The sequence below is a fragment of the Ambystoma mexicanum genome, chromosome 8, assembly GCF_040938575.1.
Source record: "Ambystoma mexicanum isolate Mex_15411 chromosome 8, UKY_AmexF1_1, whole genome shotgun sequence".
Lineage (NCBI taxonomy): Eukaryota > Metazoa > Chordata > Amphibia > Caudata > Ambystomatidae > Ambystoma > Ambystoma mexicanum.
Genome location: NC_090929.1, coordinates 425016147 through 425040874, shown reverse-complemented (window position 1 = coordinate 425040874; position 24728 = coordinate 425016147). Strand labels below are relative to the sequence as shown.

Sequence of the window (24728 nt, the reverse complement as noted above, 5' to 3'; positions counted from 1 at the left end):
TCTTAGGCAGATGCCTAGAGAAGCTTTTTGCTTAAATAATATATACTCACAGTGGCAGGGACGGGGATAAAGAGGTTGGGCCCTTTCCCCTTGAAGGGGTGGGTCACCGCTGATTCAACCATGTAGCTTAGTATTTGCGCCTTTGTTTTTTTTTCATCCGTGCACAGAGCATCCCATTTTTGACAAAAAAAATGACATTCTGCGACATCAATCCCAAATCTACTCAATACGTGTAAAGTTGAGATCATTTCAATTTAGTGCAGATAACTATTGTTCTAAGAGAGATTGCCATGTTGTTTGTACACTTAATGAGGGGAAACCGGAGCAATCAATCGCACAAGCAGACTACTATCCTCAATATCCTGGGCAGACATTATGGTTCTGGGATATTTATTATCTTTTATTTTTTGAAAATCAAGTTTTATTAGGTTTCGCACACGTGTTACAACAATGCAGAACATATTTAAACATGAATAAACAGGAAACCAGTTATAACCCATCGCCTCCCACCCCTACCCCCCCCAACCACCCCCAGTTCAAATTCTCAATAATTGCATATTTGACGGGTTCCGAAAAGAGCGTAGCAATGTCTACATGATGTGCACTTAGCACGCCGAAGTCATGGGCCGAGCTTTGAAGGACTTGAAGTTGGACTAGTGAACGATGGCCCGAGACCCCCAGGGGGGAGTTCTCCGGGCCCAGTGCTTAAGCTTATACTGAGCGGCCGTATTTTTCGAAGAAGGGGAGCCATATTTCCTCGATGTTGGATCTGGATTCGTCAAGTAGATGTGTGAGAAATTCCATGCCGTAAATGGCCCGTACCTTGGCTACCCATGCTTTTTCCCCGGGCATTCCGGGGTTCTTCCATTTTTGTGCCAGGCAGCACCTAGCCGCCACCAACATAACCTGCAGCATGTGGTCATGGGTATTTTCGTGATCATCCCCAATGTCAATTCCGAAAAGGAGAAGCCAGGGGCAGGAAGGCCGCTCCACCCCATCTATCCCCTTAATCCATGTCAATACCTCCTCCCAGTACTTTTGGACCACCGGGCACTTCCACCACATGTGAATATAATCCCCCCTTTCGGTCCTACACTTCCAGCAATGTGGGTCGTACCCTGGCCTCATTCTAGCAATTCTCTGCGGGGGGTAGTGCCAGCGATGCAATACCTTGAGGGCCTGGTGGCGATACTGGAGTGAGGCCGTGGAGCGATTTGCCCGCCTACACATCTCCCCCCACCTCTCGTCGTCGATTTCCTCGCCCAGGTCCTTTCCCCATTGTGTGCGTGCAGGTGGGGGGTCTCTTGGGACAGAAAAGAGGAAGAGCTTGTAGAGGTGGGATATTATTCCCTTGGAGCCCCTCGCCGAAAGGAGGAGTTTTCAAAGTCTCTCCCAAGGGTGTCCCCCCAGGATGGTTCGGTTAGGACTCCCTTAAACTGGAGATAGCGAAAGGGGGACAGGGTGCCTATCCCCAGGGCCTCTTCCAGATCTTTCAGGGGTAAGAAAGAGCCCCCCCCCCAAAGGTGACCAGTCCTGCTAAGGCCTGCCTCGAACCACGTCTGGTACGCCGCTGGCTCTGCTATCTTGGCCAGGAAGGGGGGGGGGCAAATACAGCTCAATGGGGAGGGCCAGGTTGTGAGCCAGCAGTAGTAACCCCCTCCCTCCTTCCATAGGGACCACAGCACTTTTAGGACTGGGCGATACAAGACACTTCTAGGGATCTTCCTCCTTGGGACCCAGAGCCATTCCTCTATGGTGACGGGCGCAAGTGGCCCGTTGTCCATGGCTACCCATAGTTTTTTCGTACCCGGGGCAAAATGGTCGACCAGGACCCACAGTTGGGAGGCTCTGTGGTACATTTCAAGGTCAGGGTATCCCACCCCTCCATCCTCCTTCGGTCTGGTCAGCACCTCGTAGGAGATTCTATGTTTTTTACCTGACCAGAGAAAGTTGAGGAGGACTCGCTTCGTTTCCTTGAAAAATGTTTTGGGGATCAGCACTGGGAGCATTTGAAAAAGAAATAAAAACTTGGGAAGGATTACCATTTTTATGAGGTTGAGACGTGCCATCCAGGAGAGCCCCGACCCTGACAATCGCTCTATGGTTTTCCTGATTGCTGACCAGAGGGGGGGGAATTGGCCGGGTATAAGCCCTCGGGATCACGGGTGACCTGGACCCCGAGGTACCGGAATCCGTCATCTCTCAGCCTAAAGAGGAGCCCGTTAACAAAAGCCATCTCTGAATCTGGTAAGTTTCCCCCTATGAATGCCACCGATTTCTCAAGATTAACTTTGTACCCCGATAGGTCCCCATAGTGCGAGAGGCCCTGCAGCATTCGGGGGACTGTTTGGGATGGGTTTGAGATATAGAGTAGTCCATCGTCTGCAAAAAGGCAGATTTTGCACTGCATCTCTCCGACCTGTACTCCCCTGATGGCTGCATCGTTACTGATCGAGATTGCCCATGGTTCAATCACGAGTGTGTAGATTAGTGGGGACAAAGGGCATCCCTGCCGTGTACCACGCTCGAGGGGGAATATCCTCGACTCGGTCCCATTTGCCACCACTCTAGCGGAGGGGGAGGAGTAGAGCGCGGAGATCCAACCTAGCCACCTTGGGCCCATACCCAGGGTCGTGAATACCTCCCTCATAAAAGCCCAGCTGACCCTGTCGAAGGCCTTCTCCGCGTCAAGGGCCAGTAGAAGCGCACCTTCGTCGTGGACCCCTCTCGAGCCAAGCACATGGAGCGTCTTCCGCATATTATCGGAACCCTGACTGTTCAAGACAAATCCCGTTTGGTCGGGGTGTACCAGGCGCGGGAGGCAGCCCTCAAGTCTGGTGGCCAGGATTCTAGCAAAGATCTTAGCGTCCAGGTTGAGGAGTGAAATGGGTCTATAGGACCCACATTCCGTCTGGTCCTTGCTGGGTTTGGGTATAACAGTGATGAGGGCCTGCAGAAATGTTGGTGGGATGGACTCCCGATTCCTGATCTGGTTAAACAATTTGGCCTGGGGCTTCAGAAGGACGAGTTGGGTCTGCTTGTAAAAATCAGCTGTATAGCCGTCATCTCCCGGTGCCTTTCCCACCTTGAGTCTTTTGATGGCGCCTTCCACCTCCTCCTCCGATATCTCTCTCTCCAGGACCTCTAGCTCCATGTCGGACAGCCTAGGCAGAGGGTGTTCTGCCAGGTAGGCGCGGATGTCCTCCAGTGATTCGCCTGCCTTTTTGGAATAGAGTTTGCTGTAATAATCAGCGAAACACTCCACTATTTCCTCACGGCCCCCGTTAATCCCGCCCACTCCATCCCCGAGACGAGTGACTCCTCTCTCAACCCTACAGCCCCGAGCCCTCTCCGCCAGTAGGGCCCCCACCTTGTCTCCCCGTTCGTAGTACCTCTGCTTAGTATATCTCATTTTCTTGATAACTTCCCCTATGAGGACCGTATGGAGTTCCTGTCTTTTACCCTGCATCTCCTCCAAGAGAGCCCCACGATCAACCCCTGGGAGGCCCAGTCTGGCTCGCAGAGTGCCCAGATCTGCATGGAGTTTACCCTCGATTAGGCCCCTTTTCCGTTTACGTCTCGAGCGCTCCGCTATGAGAAGGCCCCTGAAAGTGGCTTTTGCGGCATCCCACACCATGGACATATCCGTCTCACCGGTGTCGTTTGTCTCAAAGTAGGCCAACATTTCCTGTCTCATGAAATCACGAAATACCGGGTCCCTGAGAAGTGTATCATTACAACGCCATCTGGAAGATCTTGGGGAGATGGGCAGTGACCAATTAGCTATGAGTAGTTTGTGGACCGACCAAGTTATGGCTTCCACCTTCGGCTGTTGTGCCACCCCGTTCCCCTCTTCCGAGATTAACAAAAGGTCAATTCTGGTGTAGGTGCAATGTGGGGGTGAAAAAAAGGTGTACCCACCCTGGCTCGGGTTTGCTTTTTGCCAAACGTCCACCCAATAATGCTCTCTCAGGAGGGTCTGCAGGGCCAGATTATCCTTGGAGGTGCCCCTGGGTGTCCCCCCTCTCCGGGACCACCAGTCAAGCCTCGGGTCCATTATAAGGTTGAAGTCCCCGCCCAGTATCATGGCTCCTTCTGCCCATTCATCCATGTCATGAAAGACCTGGGTGAGGAAGTGTATTTGTTTTGAGTTGGGTGCGTATAGAGTGGCCAGGGTAATGCGCTCTCCCTCACAGGTTCCCTTAATGCCCAGGAAACGGCCACCAAAACCCCTCTCGGTTTCTATATCCGTGAGACGGAACGCCCTGCTCAGGAGGATTCCCACCCCTTCCTTCTTAGAACTTCTATGTGAGGCCCAGTAATTGCACCCAATGTCTTTCCCCTTGATCTTCGATTCCCTACCTTGCCTGTAATGCGTCTCCTGTGGGAAGAGAACCGTTAGATGTTGCTTACGGAACATGTTGCTTGTGAGAGATCTCTTATTGTGGGAGTTAAGGCCCTTGACATTCAACGTGCCTATCTTTGCTTCAATCATCATTTTTCGTTACGCGCACTGTAATCACCTCTAAGTGTCTGCTACTCGGAGCCCGTTGCAAAACAAGTGTCCATAGTTTGAGCTGGTTTTCCCCTTCCCCTCGAGCCCCGCAAGGGGCACCCCCCCCTTTCTGACCCCCTCGCCCCCTTACCCATTTTGTGGGGCGTTCGCCGCCGGGTCCCCGAGTGGGGATGTGGCTGGCAACGAACCACCAGGGTCGCTTCCCTGGCCCGGGAAAACAATTTCTTAGGTGTAGCGCTTTCCAACATGCCTTTCTTTGTAAAGTCCCGGCCCTTTCTGATCTGCAGTGGGGAACTAGCTGTAGTGTCTCCCGAGCCAGGCGCCCCCCGGCCTTAGTACTTGATCGGGCCCCTTTGCCCCTGATGGGGCGTGTCACGGCATGAGGCCTGGAGAGACACCGACAGTTGTCAGTGTGGAGTCGCCGTGTAACTTTCTATGAAACCATACAACAGCCTCTAAATGGACAACACTTCAACCCTGAACGAAGTCAATTGGACAAAGAACTCCCCACTGGTCGTGGGAAAAACACACTATGACCAGCGGGCTCCATGAGTCGTTGCGTGCTCCCGTGGGATGTAGATCAAGCCTTCTGCACAGAAAGGTGAGCCTTGGTTGCTGCTTGTGCGCTCATATAGGGTCTCCTCGGTCTGTGGGTGGATGTTTGGTTTTTCGGAATTTGCGTGAGCCTTTGACCTTTAGCTTCCCCTGGGAGAGGTCTGGGCCTCGAGGGGCACGAGGGTGATCTCCGTTGGTTTTGTTCCGATTTTCAGATGGTCCCGTGATGTCGCCTGTGAGATCCTCGGTGGCCCTTCGGATTTCCGCCTCCGTGACTAGTTGGTACCTCTGGCCCTGCCATTCGAATGCTAGGTGAAATGGGGGGCCCCAGCGATAGCGTGTCCCCTTTTCTTGTAACCACCTGGTGATAGTGCTGCATCTCTTTCGCATCTGGAGAGTGAGGGACGAGAGATCCTGGTAAATCGTCACCCTGGAGTTACCATGTTGAATATCTCATAAGGTTCTCGCCTTCTCCAACACCCTAGCCTTGTCCTTATAGTAGTGAAATCTTGCAAGAACTGAGCGTGGGCCTCTACCCCCCCGCCATCCCGATGAACTCTGTCAAGCAGGAGAGTCTCCCCAGAGTCCGAACCCAGGACAATTCTGATGATGTCTTGGATTTTGCTTTCAAGTCCAACCAGGGTCTCTCCCTCTGCCGAAAATTCTCAAGTTGTTCCTCCTCTCCCGGTTCTCCATATCGTCGACCTTGAGCCAGAGGTCCTCCTCACGGTGTTGCAGTTCCTGAAATCTAGTTTCCATTTGTGCCTCGAGGATGTCCGTCGATACCTGGTTGCACTCGACCCCTTCTACCCGATCCTCCAGCGTTGAAACCTTGGCCGTGAGGTCAGCCAATTTGGCCCCCATGTCCGTCCTCATACCCCTAATCTCTTCTAGGATCGTTTGGATATTGCACTGCATGGCATTCATGTCCGGGGGTTGCGAGACTGCAGGGCCAGTCTCCATTTCGTGGGACCCTGGCGTGAATTGGTATTGCGCAAGGGTCTCCCTCCAGTTCATGGAGTATCGGTCGTACCAAGATATAGGGTTCTCCTGAGGTGTCCTCCGGGTGGCAGAGTGACCCAGGCGCGCTCCCGCGACAGCCTGAGCCTTCTCCGGTGGTCGGGTGGGCTCCTCTGCCACTAATCCGGAGCCCCGCGGGGGATGTGGGGGGTAGGCCTCGGGTGTCTTTGAGGCGGTGGTCAGGCGTGGAGACGTGGGCCGTTGAGGTGGTACCGAGGTGCACTCCCACGTCGGCCCGGGCACAGACGAATCACTGGTGGTGAGAGCGGTGGGGGTGCACGGGGCCCCCCAGGCTGGGGTAAGTGTAGGGGTGGTTCCCCCGTATCCCCTATGTTGGGGGCAGGTCACCGTTGGCCTCCAGTAATGGATGAGCCGGTCGCCGGCGGCTGTTGCAGCTTCTCAGAAGGCCCACCCGGCGTTGGACCCTGTGTGATGTTCACGCGGGCCGTTCCTCCTCTCTGGTGGGGTCGGATGACCCGCCGCATCTGGCGTGGGGCCTCCTCTGAGATGTCCAGAGAGGCGGAGGCCGTCAGCCGTGTGGCATAAGCCGCTGGTGGGGATCTCTGCAGGGCCCGCCCGAGCCATCGACAGCACCTCAGGCCTCGGTGCATGAGTCAGAGCGGGTGGGGAATTCGACTCCTCCCCCCACTACGCGGCCAGGCGATGTGCGGCTCCCGCCCGGGGCCTTCCCTCAGGTGCCAGGAGGAGGGGGGGTCGCCGAACACAGGTCGCTATCTGGGGAACGGGGGCATCTCCGAAGTCCGGACAAACTTCTGGGTAGTTCACAGCGGTTCCCCTCCTCAACGATTGCTGGTAGATGGGGTTAAAAAGCATTTAAGGCATGTCTATCCGTGGGTTTCCCGGGGCCATACGGGGAGCTTGAGATTCAGGCGGCCATCTTGCCCACGCCCCCTGGTGGCCTCTTATTATCTTTTGATTTAATGAAAATGGGATATCAATCGCCTGGACTAATGCATCTCGGAATACATCTCGGAATTCCATTCCTTCCAACACTATCAGAAATACTGTACTAAAATAGTGGCTTTGTTTTCTTGGATGACTGAACCCTCCCTTGCTGGGAAGGGATGGCGGAGGTGAGAGGGGGGGTTAACCATTGCATCCTTAGTATAGGTCCTGGTATCCAAAAATTACATGTTAGGGGTGGGTGTTGTTAGGGGAGATTTCCTACGGTCCAACTTGGAGGTAAGACTTTAGTAAGCCATCCCAATGGTTTGTAGATCCCAAAATCTTCGTATCAGTTTGTACTACTGCCGGAACCTTGGTAGAGTGGCAGAGTAGTTAGGCTTATCATGAGAAGAAGATGTGAGCTGTAGGTAAGTACAATGAACCTAGTTAGTAATGCACATCAAAGAAACACTTACACATAAATGTATATTAAAATATAGATTTATTATATTTACATAATAATCACTTTAATTTACTTAGCACAATAAACCAAAACACTTAGGAATAGTTTGGGATACTTTTCAAAGGCCACTGCTTAGTTTGTAGTTGCCCGCAGTTACATTTGTTACAGGTTTTGACAGTAATGCCAGTTCTATCATATTATCGGTAATAATGTGGACTCGCGAATCTTAGCAGCATTACGGTAAAGACATTTACTCTGCATACACATATAAGATAGTTTTTTTTGGGAAGGAAAAGTATTAGTTAGTGCAATACTAGCAGTTCTTAAGGTTTTAGAGTCAGTTTCTTCACACAGCAAAGTCTTTTAAGGTCCAAAATGCAATCCTAGCTAAAGGAAGTTCAGAGAGGGCTTCAAGTCTTGACAAGCAGCAGAATACGAACGTTCCTGTGCATACCTTACGGTCTCTAGGCTCTAAGATGCAAGAGGACACAATCAACATTGGATACCCTGTTAAAGGACTCACTAAAGGGACACAAGCAGTGACTTGAATCAGAGGTAAGGGGGGGGGGGGGGGTACCCTGGAAACCTCTATGTGCACTCCAGCACTCTGGAGCAATTACACAGATAAAGGTAAGCAATACTTTTTCCCCACAGTACCTTAGGTTAGAAGAAAAGATTGTGGCTGGATTCCCCTCGATGTGGCAGCACTGGACCTGACCTCCAGATTCCTTGGTTCGATGACGAAAGGCAGGACAATGGACGGGACCGTTCAGCAGCAATCTCGAGAGAGGACCTCTGGCACGGCTTTCAGCAACTTCTCTGGTCACTCTGCGGTTTTGATGCCTTTTCTGCAGCATCAACAAAGGACGCGATTCGCCAAGTCAAATCTTCTTCGCATCTCATAGTCCCACACTCTGCTGAGGGCGTCTGGGCGAGTTGGATCGGATTTCTGGAGTGTCCTTTAGGGCTCAACAAAGACTTGGATAAGTTCAGCCTTTCCACGACCATGCACTCTAAATGGGCAGCAGGTCCCCTGGTATTGGGGTTTCGCAGCTCTGGAAACTCACAGGACCTCGGCTCAAATAAAAGAGTCTTGGGACTGGTTGTTCCCACCAGTCAAAGGGAAGGAGTCATCCTCTTCAGATTACCTCTGTCGCACAGAAAATGAGGTCAGGACAGCAGTGGCCGCTTCACAGTGCTGCAAAGGGTCTGCAGACGTCTCTGATCGTCTTCTTCTTCGGTTACTTCAGTTTCCAGTGGTCGACTTGCCTTTCACCTCAGGAGCCTCATCTTTTATACAGTTCCTGCACACACTCTCTCCTCTCTTTCAGCAATTTACAGAAAGGGACGGGTGGCTTTTCAATCAGGACAGCCAGACCCCCTAGTGGGAGCTGGCTCCACTCAGGCAGACAAAGGGCTGGGGAGTGAAAACTCCTGCCTCACTTCCTGCCTGCGCAGACACACTGGAGCCTAGGCGGGGACACCTAGGGGCTCCAGCCAAAGGCAAAACACACACACAGGCCTCCCCCTCCCAGGACGGTAGAAGAAGTGCTGACAAAGAACAACCACGCTAGCAATGGCAAAAAAGAAAGGAAACACCAAGTTAATACTTGGGTGACCCTATTTGTATAACCGAGGCTACGGATATAGCCTGCAGTAGAATATGTGCATAATAGTTGGAAGAACACGTCCACTGCCACCAGCCATAACTAGGAGATTGTCTATGTGACATAAAAGTGACAGGAGCAGAGAGAAGGGGAATACTAAGTATCCATTTGGCCCTCCACATATTGATATTGATGTTGATATTTTATTTCTATCGCGCTCATACACAAGTGTTTCAGAGCGCGACAAGGCAAGGGAAGGGGAACAGAGGAGAAACAAAAACAACGATCTTACTAGGCCCAGTGACATTGAGAAGCGCAAGTGCGTGGTAGAGGGGGAGAGGGAGAAGTGCATGGAAGGGGGAACAAAAGGAGAGTGCGGAGCAAGGAGGAAAAAAAAACAAATAATAATACATGAATAAATAAAAAGTCAACAAACGGAGGGAGTGCAGCCAGCAAGTCGCAGTGCTGGGTTTAAGGCAACAGGCTGGGTAGGTCTGATAAGTGCAGGAAGAACAAAACAAAGGGGTGGGGGCTGTATGGGTACAGATACAGACCCCAGTGCAAGGGGTGGCCCGGAGGCAGTGCGTGCGGGTGGCAAGAGGAGCAGGCACCTGGGTCCGGAGCAAAGAGGGTGGCCAAGTGCATGGTGCCGAGGGAGAGTAGAGTCAGCAGGGGAGAGGGGGGCAAAGGGAGAAGCAAAGAGGAAGGTCTAGAGGTGCTTCCGGAACCAGAGATGGTTCTCCTCAAGTTTTAGAGTGGCAGGGAGGCTGTTCCAGAGGGAGGCCCCAGCCGAAGACAGAGATCTACCCCCAGCTTGTTTCTTTGAGAAACGACTGACCCTCAGGGAGTTAGAGGTAGAGGAGCGAAGTGCTTGAGATGGGAGTTATTTGCGGAGGGATAGCTGAAGGTATGTTGGACCCAGGCCCCAGAAAGCCTTGTGGACAATGCAGAGGGTTTTGAATTTAATCCTTGCATCCACTGGGAGCCAGTGGCGAGATTTCAGAGCTGGAGAGATATGATCCCAGGGCTTGAGGCCAAGGACAAGTCTCGCAGTCCTGTTCTGGATAAGTTGCAAAGGGCGGAGAGTAGAGGTAGGTAGATTAAGAAAGAGGCTGTTGCAATAGTCCAACTTAGAGAGAACCAGAGCTTGGGAGACAGTGAGCTTCTGGGGGAATGAGAGGAAAGGAAGAGTACCTCTGAGGAGGTACAGTAGGAAGTTTGACTTTTTTGATACATCAGCGATGTGGGCGGAGAAGGAGAGTGTGGAATCAAAGGTGACACCAAGGTTCTTGGCCTCGCAGGTAGGGATAGGAGGAGGGCCAAAGGAGTGCGGCCAGAGAGTGAGGGGAAAGGAAGGTGATGGTGTGCCGATGAGGAGGATCTCAGTCTTGCTGGCATTCAGACAGAGATCGTTGGCAGCACACCAATCTTGAATGGCAGTTAGGCAATCAGTGATGAGAGAGGTGGAGGAGGTGGCCGAGGGCAGCCTGAAAATGAGCTGATTGTCATCTGCACTGGAAGTTTGAGCAGAAAATGGCAATACAGTGGGCGAGAGTTGCTAGGTATTGGTTGAAAAGCCACGGCGAGAGGTTAGACCCCTGGGGAACACCACAGGTGGAGAGGAAGATAGATGATAGGAAGGACCCAAGTTGGACCTGGGAGGGTCGATCAGAGAGGAAAGAGGTCAGCCAGGCCCAGAGCCTGATCGGTGATGCCCAGGTTATCACGGAGATGGTTGAGCAGGATGGTATGGTTGACCGCGTCGAAGGCAGAGGAGAGATCGAGTAGGATGAGGACAGAGGGAATGCTAGAGTCAAGGTTGGAAAGCAGATCTTCACGGATGTTCAGGAGAGCAGTTTCTGTGCTTCTGCCGGATCTAATGCCAGACTGATGGTCATGGAGACAGCCAACAAAGTCAGAATGAAGGAGTAGCTGAGAGATGGCCAGCTTTTCAAGGAGTTTGCCCAAGAAGGGGGTAATGGAAATTGGGCGATAGTTGGCCGGACAAGAGGGATCAGCTGTGGGTTTTTTGAGGAGAGGATGCACAAGGGAATGCTTAAGAGGGGAGGGGAAGGATCCTGAGCAAAGGAGTGGTTGCAGAAATCGGAAAGGGCCAGAGCGAGGGTTTCAATGTGGTCCTTGATAGTTTTAGAGGAACAGGGATGAACCTGTTTTGACGAGGCTTTCATAGATTGGACTTGTCTAGCGACCTCATCAGGGGAGAAAAGAGGAAAGGAAGAGAAGGAGGGAGGAGGAATGGCTGGAGAAGGGTCAGTGAGTACAGACGGAGAGAGGAGAGGGGAGGGAGTGGAAGAGAGGGTGGACAAGATGTCCTGGGTTTTTGAGATAAAGTGAGAGGTCAGGGCATTGAAAAGAGCCTGAGAGGCAAGGGGCATAATGTTGTGTGTGCCAATCTCTCTTACTGTAAAGTTTTAGGAGAGATACAATGGGTCTCATTACGAGGTGGGCGGTAAGGTATTACCGGCACCGGTAATCCCTTACCGCCCTACTACGAGTTCCCTTTGCGGGTCCTTCCTTAACGCCTGTTTTTTTCAGGCGTTAAGGACGGGACCCGCAAAGGGACTCTAGAGCTAATAACGGTACCGCAATTTGCGGTACCGTTATTAGCGTCTTCCCCATTCCCATTGAGCCCTATGGGGACTCAAATTTCCCGAAGGTTCTTCTTTGTAGGACTCTGAGCTGACGCCAAGAATGGATGTTCCCTCCACTACAAGGGTCGCAGCTCCTTTGCAGGACTGCTGGAGATCTTCCACAGTAGAGGGCTCTACCAGGGCAGCAGTAGAAGTTGGTCACCAAGCCATCTTCTGAAGGGTCCACGGTCCGCTTGCAAGTCTTGTAGCTAGACGGGAGTCTTGGATCCTGGAAGAAACTGAAGGATCTCTATGGAGTGGGTGGACGGGTCCTCTTCTTATCCTAAAAGTCAGGTAAGAGCAGCAGCTCCCACTAGCCAATGACAGATCTGCCCCCCCACGTCCCTCAAACACACCCCAGCAGTGGTCCAATCAGGACTAATGGTGGCAAAACTCATTCATTCCACTCAGACACACTGGCACCAGTTTGTAGATTGGGACCAGACAGACACAGCCCACTTCCTGGCAGCAAACACACATAGCCCTCCAGTAGACCGCCAAAAACCTCTGCTTTCCCGGCACTGGAAGTCCATATAAAGATTTTCCTGTCCTCACAAGCCAGGAAAAAGGCTAAAAGTCAAGATGGCCAAAGAACAAGTGAAAACCCTTGTGGCACGCCCAGGTTTGACCACTAGCTACAATTAGTAGCTAAACGCGGTAAACGCAGTAAGGCTTAAACGAAATGCACCAAAAGAAAAGTCACTGCTGCCACCAGCTTGTCCATTTAGCACAACTAGAGTAACCAAAAATCCTCAAAGTGGTAATCAGGGGCAAAACAAAAAGTGTTGTGGGGTGCAATAAAAGGCCCCAAATGGAAGGTCTCTTTCACATGAAAAACAGGATTTGTAAACACTGACACAAAAATGGCTTTGCATGTGTTTGCAAGTTAAAGCAGTGTATATTTGAAAATGTACCCCAGCTAACATAAAAATGTCAGGGAAAAGGCATGGAGCCTCATTCAAAGTCCGGCGGTAAACCTGACGGTGCTACCGGTGGGTTGACCATGGAATGCATTACCGGCGCCTGACTTCCCGGTGCCGCCGGGTTATTCCAAGTCCAGCGGCCGGGAAGTCAGGAGCTGGTAATTTCATTAGTCTCCATTCCCGTAGGGTCCAATACCGAGCTGTGCCGGTGCTCCCGTGAAAATTCTGCGGGCGGGAGGGCACCCGCCCGGGAGAGTTGTAGTGTACCGGTCCGGAAACAACAGTGAAGATAAGCTTACCGGCACCTTGCTTTCCGGACCGGCACACTTCTACTGAGGCCCATGGTGCATGCTGATGTTGACAAAAAGTAATGTATATTATGTTTTGCATACAAAATACCAGCAGACATTTGAAAACAAAAGCCTACTTTGTTTCCATGAAAATTTTGTGGGCCAGAGGCAAACCCTTTTGTTGGCTGTGGCACACATGTCACAAAGAACTCCCCCACTGGAAAGCATAGTTTACATCCCCCCCAGCTATTTTACAACTGCAATAAAATGTGGCCTGTGTAAGGGGTGGAAACCAAGTGTCCCTTAGATCTGCTGTCTCTGTAGGACAATTGCTTTTGGCTGATGCATGACCAAAATGTGAGACAGAGGTGTGAAAACAGTGTCTACCATTAAGGGATGCTGTAACTCCAACTTCAAATAGCAAACAACATCCTCAAAGACACTCATAAAAACTATGGTCACATGCTGGCCCAGACAGAAAAATGGCTGGATTTTGTATTTGTATTTTATTATATTTTATATAGTGCCTTTAACCAAAGCGTTTTACATAGAACAATGGCGGTACATTAAAATCAGCAGTAGAGATCAGTGTTCAGGGTCAACCAGTATCAATCAAACAGATGAAGCAGAGCTCCCATTTGCTGAATATGCAAATTTAGAATTAATTTAAAATGACTTTTATAACCTAGGCCTTTTTGCCCAGCAACCTTAAGTCAGATTTTCTTTATTTATGTGTCAATTTATAATTTTCAGGTGATTTTGGAGATATAAAATAAATCCACCTACGACTCAGGGAACTCCAATTACCATCTAAAATGCGTTTCTGGCTGATCTGAAAATGTTCCAAATTTAGGAGTTAGTGAACGTGTCAAGGGTGAAATTAAGACTCTTGGGAATAAATGGAATTTTTCTAACGATTATGCTTTTTGTGAAAACGGCAGAAAATTGCTGTGCAGCCTTGCAAAATGGTGCGGACCTGGCTGTCGTCTTATTTAATTCCCCCATGATTAGCTGAATGAGAAAATATTATGGCAGTTACGAATAAAATTATGAAGTTTTTCCACATACCTAGATTTTTGCCAGTTTGACATCAGAACAAATGGCGATTAAAGATGTGAATTGCCATATGTCTGTTCCAGACTCCTAGGCCAATCCGTACAGATGGGCTGGAGCTGGGAGAAGAGAGAAGGGTAACTGTCCAATCCTAGCTGCCAGAACTCTTGCAAGGTACTCCCCAAGATTGTAAACTTGATGGTGTCATTGCTGCTATATAAGGGGAAATGCACTAGGAGGAAGGGACAGAGCTGCTGAAATGCATCATCAATAGGGCTGCTGAAACTCACCATCTGACAGCTGCAAGGAAACACCAGAGGAGATTGCTGAGAGTGCATCTGGGTGGAGGTGTCTATTTCTAGGAAGGCCTAAAAGCTTACTGGGTCCTATGGTGGAGAGTGGGAGGTCATCCTTGAGAGTGGAGTGACCAGGCCCTGCCCTATCTTTCCAGAGGGTCTTGACATACAGCTGGTTTTCTTGAACTTTAAACAGAGGCTTCCTATATAAGTAGAACTGAGCCCTGTGAAATCAAACGGTGGGGGAGTCTGCTTGCCTTAAATCGTTTCCCTTTATAGTGGGGGCATGGGGGGGCAAACTGTAGATCCTTAGCCTATTTAACAAAACATTAATTTAATTAATTCCCTGTGGCAGAACACTACTATAGGGTGATTCTTGTTAAAATTAGAAATTAACAAAGCTCACTTCCCAGTGTGCACTGAAAAATTATAGCCTATAATTTAATTGGGTAATCCTTTTTGTCCTGTTGACTCCGACTTCTTTAAGGAAGAGGGGTGTCTTTGTTCTTAAATCAGTCCAATCTTTTTATCCAAATTCCCCTAACACAGGCCTATCAGTGGTGGGTGTGGGAGGGGGGGCAGGGGATCTGAAATCAAAAATCCTTCAATCATCCACATTTTTCTGTCAGACTTCCCCAACCCAGACCAAAGTAGGGGGTCTAAAAGCAAACTGCTACATCACCCTGTGGTTATTTTAAAGCGAAATATGTGGGCGAAATATGAATTGCCATATGCATTGGCCCAAATTTGTAAAACTAAACCGCTAGCCTTTAAGCACGAAGGAAAATCGAAAATTGCACAGCAGTACATCTAAAATTGTGTTCACTGACCAGCGATAATTATTTCTTGAATTGAAATTGAGATCAAGTATTGTTATTTGTGTTTTATTTCTTAACTAATTTGTATAATTGATTTGTATAACAAGAAGTTAATGGTGAGCCCCAAAGAAGGTGGCGTGTGTAGTTTGTGCAATTATTCTTAACATCTAATTCAAATAAACATAAATATATTTCCTGTACACCGGCCTGGTTCTTGGCTCAGTGGTAGCACGCAGAAAGGGATCCAAGGGGTATAAGATTAATTAGAGATAGGGCTGAATAAAAGAATCCATTAAACAGTTTGTTGTGCGACACCTTGAGTGGGGAGGGAAGGAACTCCCTGTGTTGAGGGTGGCCTCTCAATAAACTGTTACAGTGTACCACATTGTAATACACTGTAAAATGCATTGTACAGGGATAAAAAGGTACCACAAGTGATAACAAGTTACTGAAAGTAGTAACAAAGTAACAAGACTGGCAGTATGGACAGGCTGAAGGACATGTCAGTTTCCCCATAACAGATGAGCAAAAGCCAATGTAGCTTAAGGCTTCACTGCACTGTAAAAAGAACAGGTCAGATACAAAAATAAAAGCAACACGTTTGGTGGTCCAAAGAAATGGAAGGAAAGGTGCAGTAAAGAGGAATCTTTCCTAACACCAGAGACATGGGGCCTTGTAAAAGCAAGAGGTCACACTCCATGTGGCAATTGCAAATGCTGTATATTTACAAAGAGAAGTGTAGAATGTGATCTGGGACTGACCATGCCATGGCAACAACGCTAGCTGACAAATTGTAATAGAATATGATATATATGCCATATGGTGTCCCTGCTAGTGCGGTATATTGGCAAAACCAAGAGAAAAGTGTGAATCAGAATAACAGAACACAAATGCTGCATTTATAACAAAAACATCAATGCGCTTTTGTTTAATAATTGTTCTCAACAACAACAGAAATCACAAACCAGATGATTTACACTGGATAGTCATTTATAAACTGAAACAAAGTGGTAAGCATAGTAAATACAAGGAGAAACTCTTTAAAAAAAAAAAAAGAGTAGGAGCCAATTTTTCAAGTAACAAACGTGGGCTGAATGAAAATATCAAATGGCTCCGGATTAACCAGTGAAAAACAGTGTACAAATATTGGTGTTTGCTAGTCAAGACCTACTGCGAGGTATAATCTTTATTATTGAGTTCTACACTATATGACTGAGAGTTTGTGTTACCTGCAAGTTATTCTCCACTGATGTGATGAAGCACAGTCAGAGTTATAAGCTCTGGCATTCAGGGGACCAGTTGCGTTCAGGAGGACCAGTTGCTGGTGAGCTTTCCGCGCACAATGTGTGCCTCCACAGGCGACAGGAGGTTCAGCTTCTATGGGCCCAAACTGTGGAATGAGCTACCTCTGGAGATTAGGTCTTGCCAGTCACTGTTTCTGTTCCAGAAGGCACTTAAAACCTTCTTGTTCAAATAGAAAGTTGGCCAGCTTAGGGAGGGTCCATGCATACGAGTGATTTATGCCCCATTCTGGGGTCTTTTTTTACCATCTGCGCCTGTGTACAGTTAGGTCAGTACAGGAGCACGGTACAAATGTTCGAAATCAAAATCAAATCAAATGGGAAAGAAGAAGTTTTAGATGTGGTGCCTCCGTTATGCTGACCAGGCAATAATTGTGCAGAAACTGGGGCGCTACACAGACATTTGAACTTGATGGATGTGATTGTACATGATGCGTGGCACTGAAACACAGTTGTGTTTTGCGCCGTATATACGCTAGGTACAGCAATGAGATCGAAGCAACCTTTTGTTTCCATGCTAACATGCATTTGAAGAAAGGAACGAGTGTTAGGACAGTTTGTCTAACGCCCTGCCAGACTTCAGAAAAACCATACATCTGAGACAGCACATAAGATCCACTCTTAGTATAGGGCTGTACCACCTGACAATGTTTGTAGCATAGAAAAAGCAGCCAGGATTATTATAGGAGGGAGAGAGGGCTGCAGCTTGGTACAAAGAAATTGTAGCATACATATGGTCCAAAGAAACACTGAAACACTATGTTGTGTAAAAATAAATGGTTTATTTAAATACAAGTAGGCCCAGATAAATCTTGGGGGAGTAAGTACTATCACATATCATCTAAACACAATTATAAAAACCAACTCAATACTTGAGGGATACAACCCAAAGTAGAACCTTATTAAGAATAGCAATCGCAGTTCAAGGTGAGTCAAACCTATAACACATCCAGAATGCAATCAGCTATTCTTGGGGAGTAAAACCAGGTTAGTTATACTTTTAGAATACAGTCAGTAATTCAAGGATAGTGGACCCGGTCAGTCATGCAGTTATGAAATCACATAATAAACCAACCCTGTTACAAGTATACCCCTTGCAACATTACTTTTTAGAACTCAGTTCAGAGCTAGTAAATAAACTCTACTTTCTGGAGGGGCCTTAAGCTGCTCAAGGATAGGTATGAACACTAAATAACTATGTATTACAATGCACTAAGTAAATCAGGGAAAGCAAATCCCAATTACACTTTAAGACACAATGGGCCTCATTACAAGTCTGGTGGTAACCTTGCCGGTAAAACCGGCAGGTTGCCGCTGGACTTGCAATATTTACTGGCACCTGGCTTTCCAGAAACACTGGCGGATTACGACCCCGGTTTTCCTGGAAGTCAGGCGCTGGTAAATGGTAAATCCCCATTCCCATTGAGTCCCATAGGATTCAATGGGAATGGGGATGCCGGTAGCACCGGTACTGTGAATAACGGTGCCGATGCTACCGTGAAAGTCTGCGACCGAGTTCCGTTCCACCCCTGCCAGGTAGAATCTGGCGGGAGGCATCTGGCCCGCAAACTTGTACTCTAATGGTCCGGTAACAACGGTGCTGGTAAGCCTACCGGCACCATTGTTACCGAACCGGCAGGGTCGTCAGGACCCCCAATGTATTTCAAGGTAAGTAATTGACCCTATGGCTAATTTGGAAATGCTCTTTAACAGTTTCAGGAGAGGCACAAACCAGTGTTACAAGTTTAGAAGAGCAGCGGCTATTCAAAGTAAGTAACCATATACTTTTGAAGCGGGCCTTCAAGCAACTCATAAGTCAAGTATTAACTTCTAGGCTATTTTAGGTCTGTGTAAAGCAGATCAGGGGGAGCAAAACCCATTTACACTTTAAGAAGAACACATTGTTATTCAAGTTAGGTAACCCCTATTGGTAAGCGTTTACACTCATTCAGTTAAGCAATGATAATACAATATCAACACATTACTTTTCAGAAGGGGGGAAACACATTCAAAGTAAGTAAAGCAACTTATATACTGTTGATAGGGCACACTGCAGCTCAAAGTGAAGTATAACTAAAGGACACTTTGTAACTTATTCTTTCACAGTGATACAGTTACCACACTAATTCTTTCAGCAAGTTCAGTACTTTTACACTTGTACTTTTCAATCCAGTCATTCCATTGTCTATTGCATGTATTCTCTCAGAGGCAGAAGAGGAACACTAGTGGTCTAGGTGCCAGCTGCAGGCAGGTTGAGATAGGTTTCAGTTGCAGGAAAGTCAAAGTTCCATAGGAGATCTTCAACAAGTAAGTATTCACTTTCGGAGTTAGTTAAAATGTTTAGGGACTTCCGAGAAGGCTCCCTATAGGTGTTCCAGCATTAGGCCTTGTCAAGTGGTATGGGCAAACTCCCAGCCACACAAATCACCTACTCAGCCACGTAGGATGCGCACCAGAATGAAGGTAAATATTCCCCAAGCCCACACAGTACCTTAGGAGAAAAGAAGAGCTTTGGAGTGGATGGCTTCAGGAGGCAGCAGCACAGGACCCGGTCCATGGATTCTTGGATCTGGATACGATAGAACTGGACACTGGATGGGAACTTGCAGCAGCAGTCATCAGAGAAGGTTTCCATCAAAGGTTTCTTCATCGATTCTTGTGGCTCTGTGGATCTGGTGCCTTTTTACAGCAGCCAGATGAAGAACGAATATCGTTGGTCGGATTCTCTTCACTCTCTCAGTCCTGCACTCTGACAAGGGGAATTTGGGCATTTGAATTGTGTCTCTGGAGGTCTAGGAGTCATCCCCCAAAGTTTCATCTGTATTCGGATTTCGGAAGACCATGCACCGCAATCTAGTTTGAGAACCCAGGGTATTGGTTTATTGCAGCCCAGCAAGGTGGCAGTACATTGTGGGACGGCACAAAATGCAGGCTTTCTTGAGTCTAGTGGATTATACCAGTCTCCGTGAAAGAATCGTCACTTTCGGGACTTCCAGGTCGATTGGAAGGAAGGGTTACATCAGGCTCCGGTTACAAAGCAGGCTTTCCGAACGCTGTAAATAACTACAGCTGTCTTTTCTTCGTCTTCCTCTTCGGTTTCAGCTCCAGTGGCCAACTTGTCAGCAGCTTCCAGATTCAGAGTATTTATGAACTTATGCAATATCTCCCTGCAGTCTATAGAAAGGGGTGGTTCGGCTGTCCAATCAGGACAGCCAACCCCCCATTGAGGCTGGGTTTCTTTCAGACAAGGCGTAAGACAAAGGGCAGCAGAGTTTTGGACTCCTACTTCGCTTCCTACTTTCTCAGACACTCTGAAGCCTGGGCGGGGAATACAAAGGATTCCTGCCAAGACCAAATTCCACTGAGGTCGTTCCCACCTACAATGGTAGGGGAAGACCTCAGACACAACGAGCATACTTAAAAATGGCGAAAAAGAAGGAACCCACTATTGTAGCAGAATGGTGGCCCTTCTGTGCATTACTGAGGCTGCGAGTAAAAATGACTAAAAGTCATATAGGTAAAACAACTGCAACCAGCCATTCAAGTAAACCCGCAATTGTAACAAAAATGTTACCAGGTAAGTCAGAAAGGGGATACATTGTATCCCCCCAGCACTCCACATAAGGTGGGGTGCTGGCTCTTTATATAAAATGTAAAGGGAGATGAAAATCCATCTTTACCCCTTGGGAACAGTAGTTCACCCTAGTACATTAAACAGAAATTAACAGGAAAGCCCAAAGGGGCAACCTAGTCTAATCCCAAAAGTTATAGGAAACTATAACTCCAACTAGACACTATGGAGAGACATAAAAAGGTCACCCATGAACAGAGTAAAAGACTACGCAAGAGGGGAAAAAGATTCCCACTCAGCTAGGGACAAGGAGAAACAATCCCAAAGCCAAAGCAAAAAGTTCTGTGGTTGAAACAGGTCAGGAAGATTTATCATAGATATGAAAATCTTACCCCACAATGAGTACGTCATGACGTTTAGCACGTAGGACCACCATTTCCTGTTTTCTGAGGGTTTTTAAGCCGGCAAATGGATCTGTAAGACATGAAATAATAAAACGCCAACCGCAGGCTCTGGAGAGAGCTCGATAGGCACGCAGTTCATCTAACATACCGAATGGGAGTATACAACATGACTAATAATTTCCCATCTCTTCGTTTTACAAAATATTATTTGAGGTTCTTCCTTTGACAATTCAATGAGCCTAAGAAGGATATTTGGTCCCCTTTATCGAGAATTGTGTCCCGCAACAAATAGAGTGGTCATGTTGTGCAGGTAGGGAATTTTGAATATACCTATAGGTTACATATTAAAGTAATGTGGACTCAATGGGTAACATAGTCTGTCTCACCTTTAGGATTACTGTGTATGAAATGATGGTGAATAAGTCATGCCTTCTCCAGTCTCTGTGATGTTCATGAGAGTGCCGACATAGAGAGTTAATTTGGAGTAAGTTAACATAGAAATGTACCATTCCCCCCTTTTGTGGTGATGGTGGGAACTTTTGGGTCTGTGTCACGTTTTGAGGTCTCCAGCGGATGTTTTTCTGGTGATGGTTTGCTAGAGTGGGGTCACCCAATTTGACGTTGACCACCACCTATATGCTGTATTTATGCCACTTAGAGGTGACTCTACAGTTGTCTAAATGAGGTTAAAAGAGCTAATCGCAAGCTCGATAATACAATAATAAATGGATTGTTTTTAGAATTATATGATATGATATGGCATTTATAATGCGCCTATACACAAGTGTTTCAAGGCACGACGAGGCAAAGGGGGGGGGGGGGGCAAGGGAGGACAGACAACGATTCTTCTGTTACGCTCACCTGGATTCCACAGGGGCGTCGAACGAAGCTGGACTGCTGCGGTCTCCACCAGTGTGACTCGTAGCGAAGTGATGATCGACTGCACTTGCCCACTCAGTTTCGTCTGCCTGGCCCGCAAGAATATTTTCCTAAAAGCAGTAAAGGGGATTAGCCACCCATGGAAGAGAGGTTACACTAACACAATTTTCCCTGAAAACTTCCAGTATTCCCCTTCATAAAGTCTCATCTTATTGTTTGGAAGGATGAACTCTCCATCCTGCGTGGAGTTCAGGGGCGCGTAGAAGTTCAGTTACTTCACTGATCTGAAGGTATTTGGTAGAGTTCCAGACAACAATGACTCTGAGGTAAGTAGTGTGTAAACCGAATGTATAGTTCTTTTAGAGTTCAAATGTCTGTTAATTCACTCTAGCTCCTTTCATACCTTTTCCCTTGCAGCGTGATCCAAGGAGTGAGTTTGCCTCGATGGATGAAGGTGGCGCTTAGGTAAGAGTCAGTTTGTACCAAGCACTGTCTAGCAAGTAATTTTGTTCCAAATGTAATTAACCAACAGTTCTCTATCTTCTTTGCAGGTGCGGCGCCTTGCCGAAAATGTCTAATGTAGGATGGTGACCCGCGCTGCCTCGAGCGGTAAAATTCCGAGTAAGTATCTTGCGGTAAGTAAAAGAATGTCTTTGGCGGAACCCCGCTCACCTTTTGTTTGTTCTTGTCTTTTCAGATGCTGATGTTTCGGGCGGTGATTCAACGGGTGCTGCGCCGGGTCGTGGAGATGCTCCGAAGACAGGTGAGTATGGCGCGGCGCTGCAGCTAGCAATGCGACGCGGTTTATTTTAATGTCTTTTTCCTTTATCCACAGGTGCGGCTGCTCCAGGAAAAGATGATGACCAAATGGAAATCTCCTTGTTCTAATCTTCTTTTCTTCTTTCCTTTTCTCTAGGAACGGCTCCGGACACAAGACGGGTGTGGCTGTAGACTGGATGCTGGACTGCAGACACAGTGAGCGTTACGCTGCTAAAATGCAGAATAACGCAAAGCGTGTGCTGCTCTTCGGGCATGGTGTAAATAGCATCAAAAAAGTAGTTCCCAGGTAAGAAGTTCCAGTACCACACCCAAGCAGCAAAATAGTTCCTAAAGGAAAGTAGTCCCTTCATGGCCTGTACATGAGTTCTTTGCAGGACGACCTGCATAGTTTAAAGTTGGCAATATGAGCCTGGCGCCTACGGCGCCAGGACTGAACCCATATAGCCCCTAGGCGGGGTTTTGGGAATTCCTGTGTCTTCTTGAGTACCTGTTCCCTGGACAGGTGGACCTTTTCCGGATGTCTGGGGACAGGCATCGTGACACCTACTAGGTCAGGTGTCATTCAGATCGCACAAGTGCATGGGAAGGGGGGAAAGGAAAAGTGCACAAGGGGAAGGGAGAGGGGAAAGTGCAGTACATGGGAAAATGGAATAAATTAGATTAAAAAAAGACAAATAAACAGCCAGTTAGTGGCAAGTGCAAGGAAGTGCAGACATAAGTGCTGGTAGGGGGACTGAATGGATACAGAAAAATGGTCCCCAAGTGCAGGGGTTGCCAGGGAGGCAGTGCAGGTGGGCAGGTAGAAGTACAGACAAGACCCTTCAAGACTTTAAGAAATTAAATCATGTTAAGACCAAGAAGCCTAAATAGAATTATGGTGTTGGAAAAAAGATTGAACAAAGCGAAAAAGAATTAATAAAGGCAATTGACGCTGAACTTGAGGTGTGAGTACAAGAATTGTAGATGCATAGATTTTATATGTAAAAAAGAAGTAGGACTCATCGTTGAATCTGGTTTATTCTTTAGCGTGAAAAAGCCTCTGAAGAAGTTCCAGTGATTTTACATGTGCCTAATGGAACGAAACATATAGGACAGGCAGTAAGGACATAGACGTTCTTGGTAGAGGACAAGACCATTTAAACCCCTGTTCTCTAGAGCAAAAAGATATTTGAAAAATAGTATACTATAAGAGTTTCAATCTTGAGCACCAGGCACCTTAAGTATGAATGTGAATGTATGGCAATGAGAGATGATGTGACATCTTTGTATTTTTATTTGATGTTTTTCTATAGTAATATGAAATGTTATTTACATTTGAGATTTCACTATTTGAATTATACGTTGGATTTTCCGACTTCCGTATAATGATTGTTATAACATTGTATGTTGAATAAAGATATTTAATTACCAACTAAGTAGTACTATATATATGCTAGTGGGTTTTCGGTTTGCAGGCATATAGGTTGTATATTAATTGACCACGGGAGAATTGACCTCGGGAGAATTTACCTAATTTAGAATGTCAATTAGGACATATATGCGGGGGGAAACCCCCGAGAACCCCCCACCCAATCCGAAACCCCCTGCAACACCCCAGCCAATCCCCTTATATTATTTATAATCCAAAATCAACCCAATACATAAAATAACTAAAATAATATAAAGGTCAATTGTAAAAGGTCAATTTGGGTAATATCGGCATATAAGCCCTGCGGTCTCTTGCCTTGTATTGCAAGTTGTATGAAGGACTCCACATAGGGCCTCATCACGAGTCTGGCGGTAACCCTTAAATGCGGCAGTAGCGCTATTACCGCCGCATTTAAGGGTCCGCCAGATCATGGCTTTGGCGGATTTCCCCCCAGCTCTAAGCTGGGGGGAAATCTGTGGCAAAATTGCTGATTTTTGGCACGATTACCACTGAAGGGAAATCCGCCGGCGGTAATAGCGCGAATTTCCCCCTTTGGGCCCAATGGGGAATGGGCATTAAACCTTCAGCCAAACCCATGATCTGGCGCTAATAGCGCCAGGGGGTTTGGCGGTAGGGCTATTAGCGCCTGCCCTATTATCACGGGCGTTACCGCCCAACTCGTGATGAGGCCCATAGTCTGGATAGGTTTGCAGTGGGAGAGTTGATAGGATGGGCACACAGGGAAACAGTGCACAGGATTTCAAATTGAAAGGTTGATGATTGTGGAGTAGAAAGGGCAAGTGTTAGATTTAAAACCTCAGATTCCCTATGCCTGTATTTGGTAAACTACAGACTAATCGTGAAATATAAACAAAATAGGACAAGAGCTTTAAATTATAGAAGTGAAATTGGTATGCAAAAATGTACACTTTGCAAGGTAACAGATATTGGAGCAGAGTTGAAATCACATAGAACCAGAGCAGAACTCCCACCTTGGCAGCAAAGGATCCCGTCCTCCCTGAGTGCAGCCTTCATGAGCTGGTAGTAGGACTCCTTGAAAAGGCTCTCAGCAGGGCCTGTGTATTGTACAGAAGAGTTCAGTTAATTTTAGTATTGATGGGGGGAGGAGAGGCAAAGTCAAAAAATAATAGTGCCTGGGTACACCTCGACACCGTCAAAATAACAACATTTGCAAAATAACATTGACAGGATTCCCCTTCATGTACTGAAGGAACAAGACAAACATTCTGTCAACCTTTCTGGAATGTAGGGTGGTGCAAGGGGACG

The 24728-nt window shown here is 47.6% G+C and overlaps 1 protein-coding gene across 1 annotated transcript in view; it reads right to left on the bottom strand.

Annotated features, from left to right (window-relative positions):
- SRM (spermidine synthase) overlaps window positions 1-24728 on the bottom strand; it is a 325236-nt gene that overhangs the window by 123192 nt on the left and 177316 nt on the right. The window contains exon 5 of the mRNA XM_069609940.1: window positions 24434-24517. Within this exon, the coding sequence (XP_069466041.1) occupies window positions 24434-24517 (84 nt within the window). The remainder of the gene's footprint in view (window positions 1-24433; window positions 24518-24728) is intronic.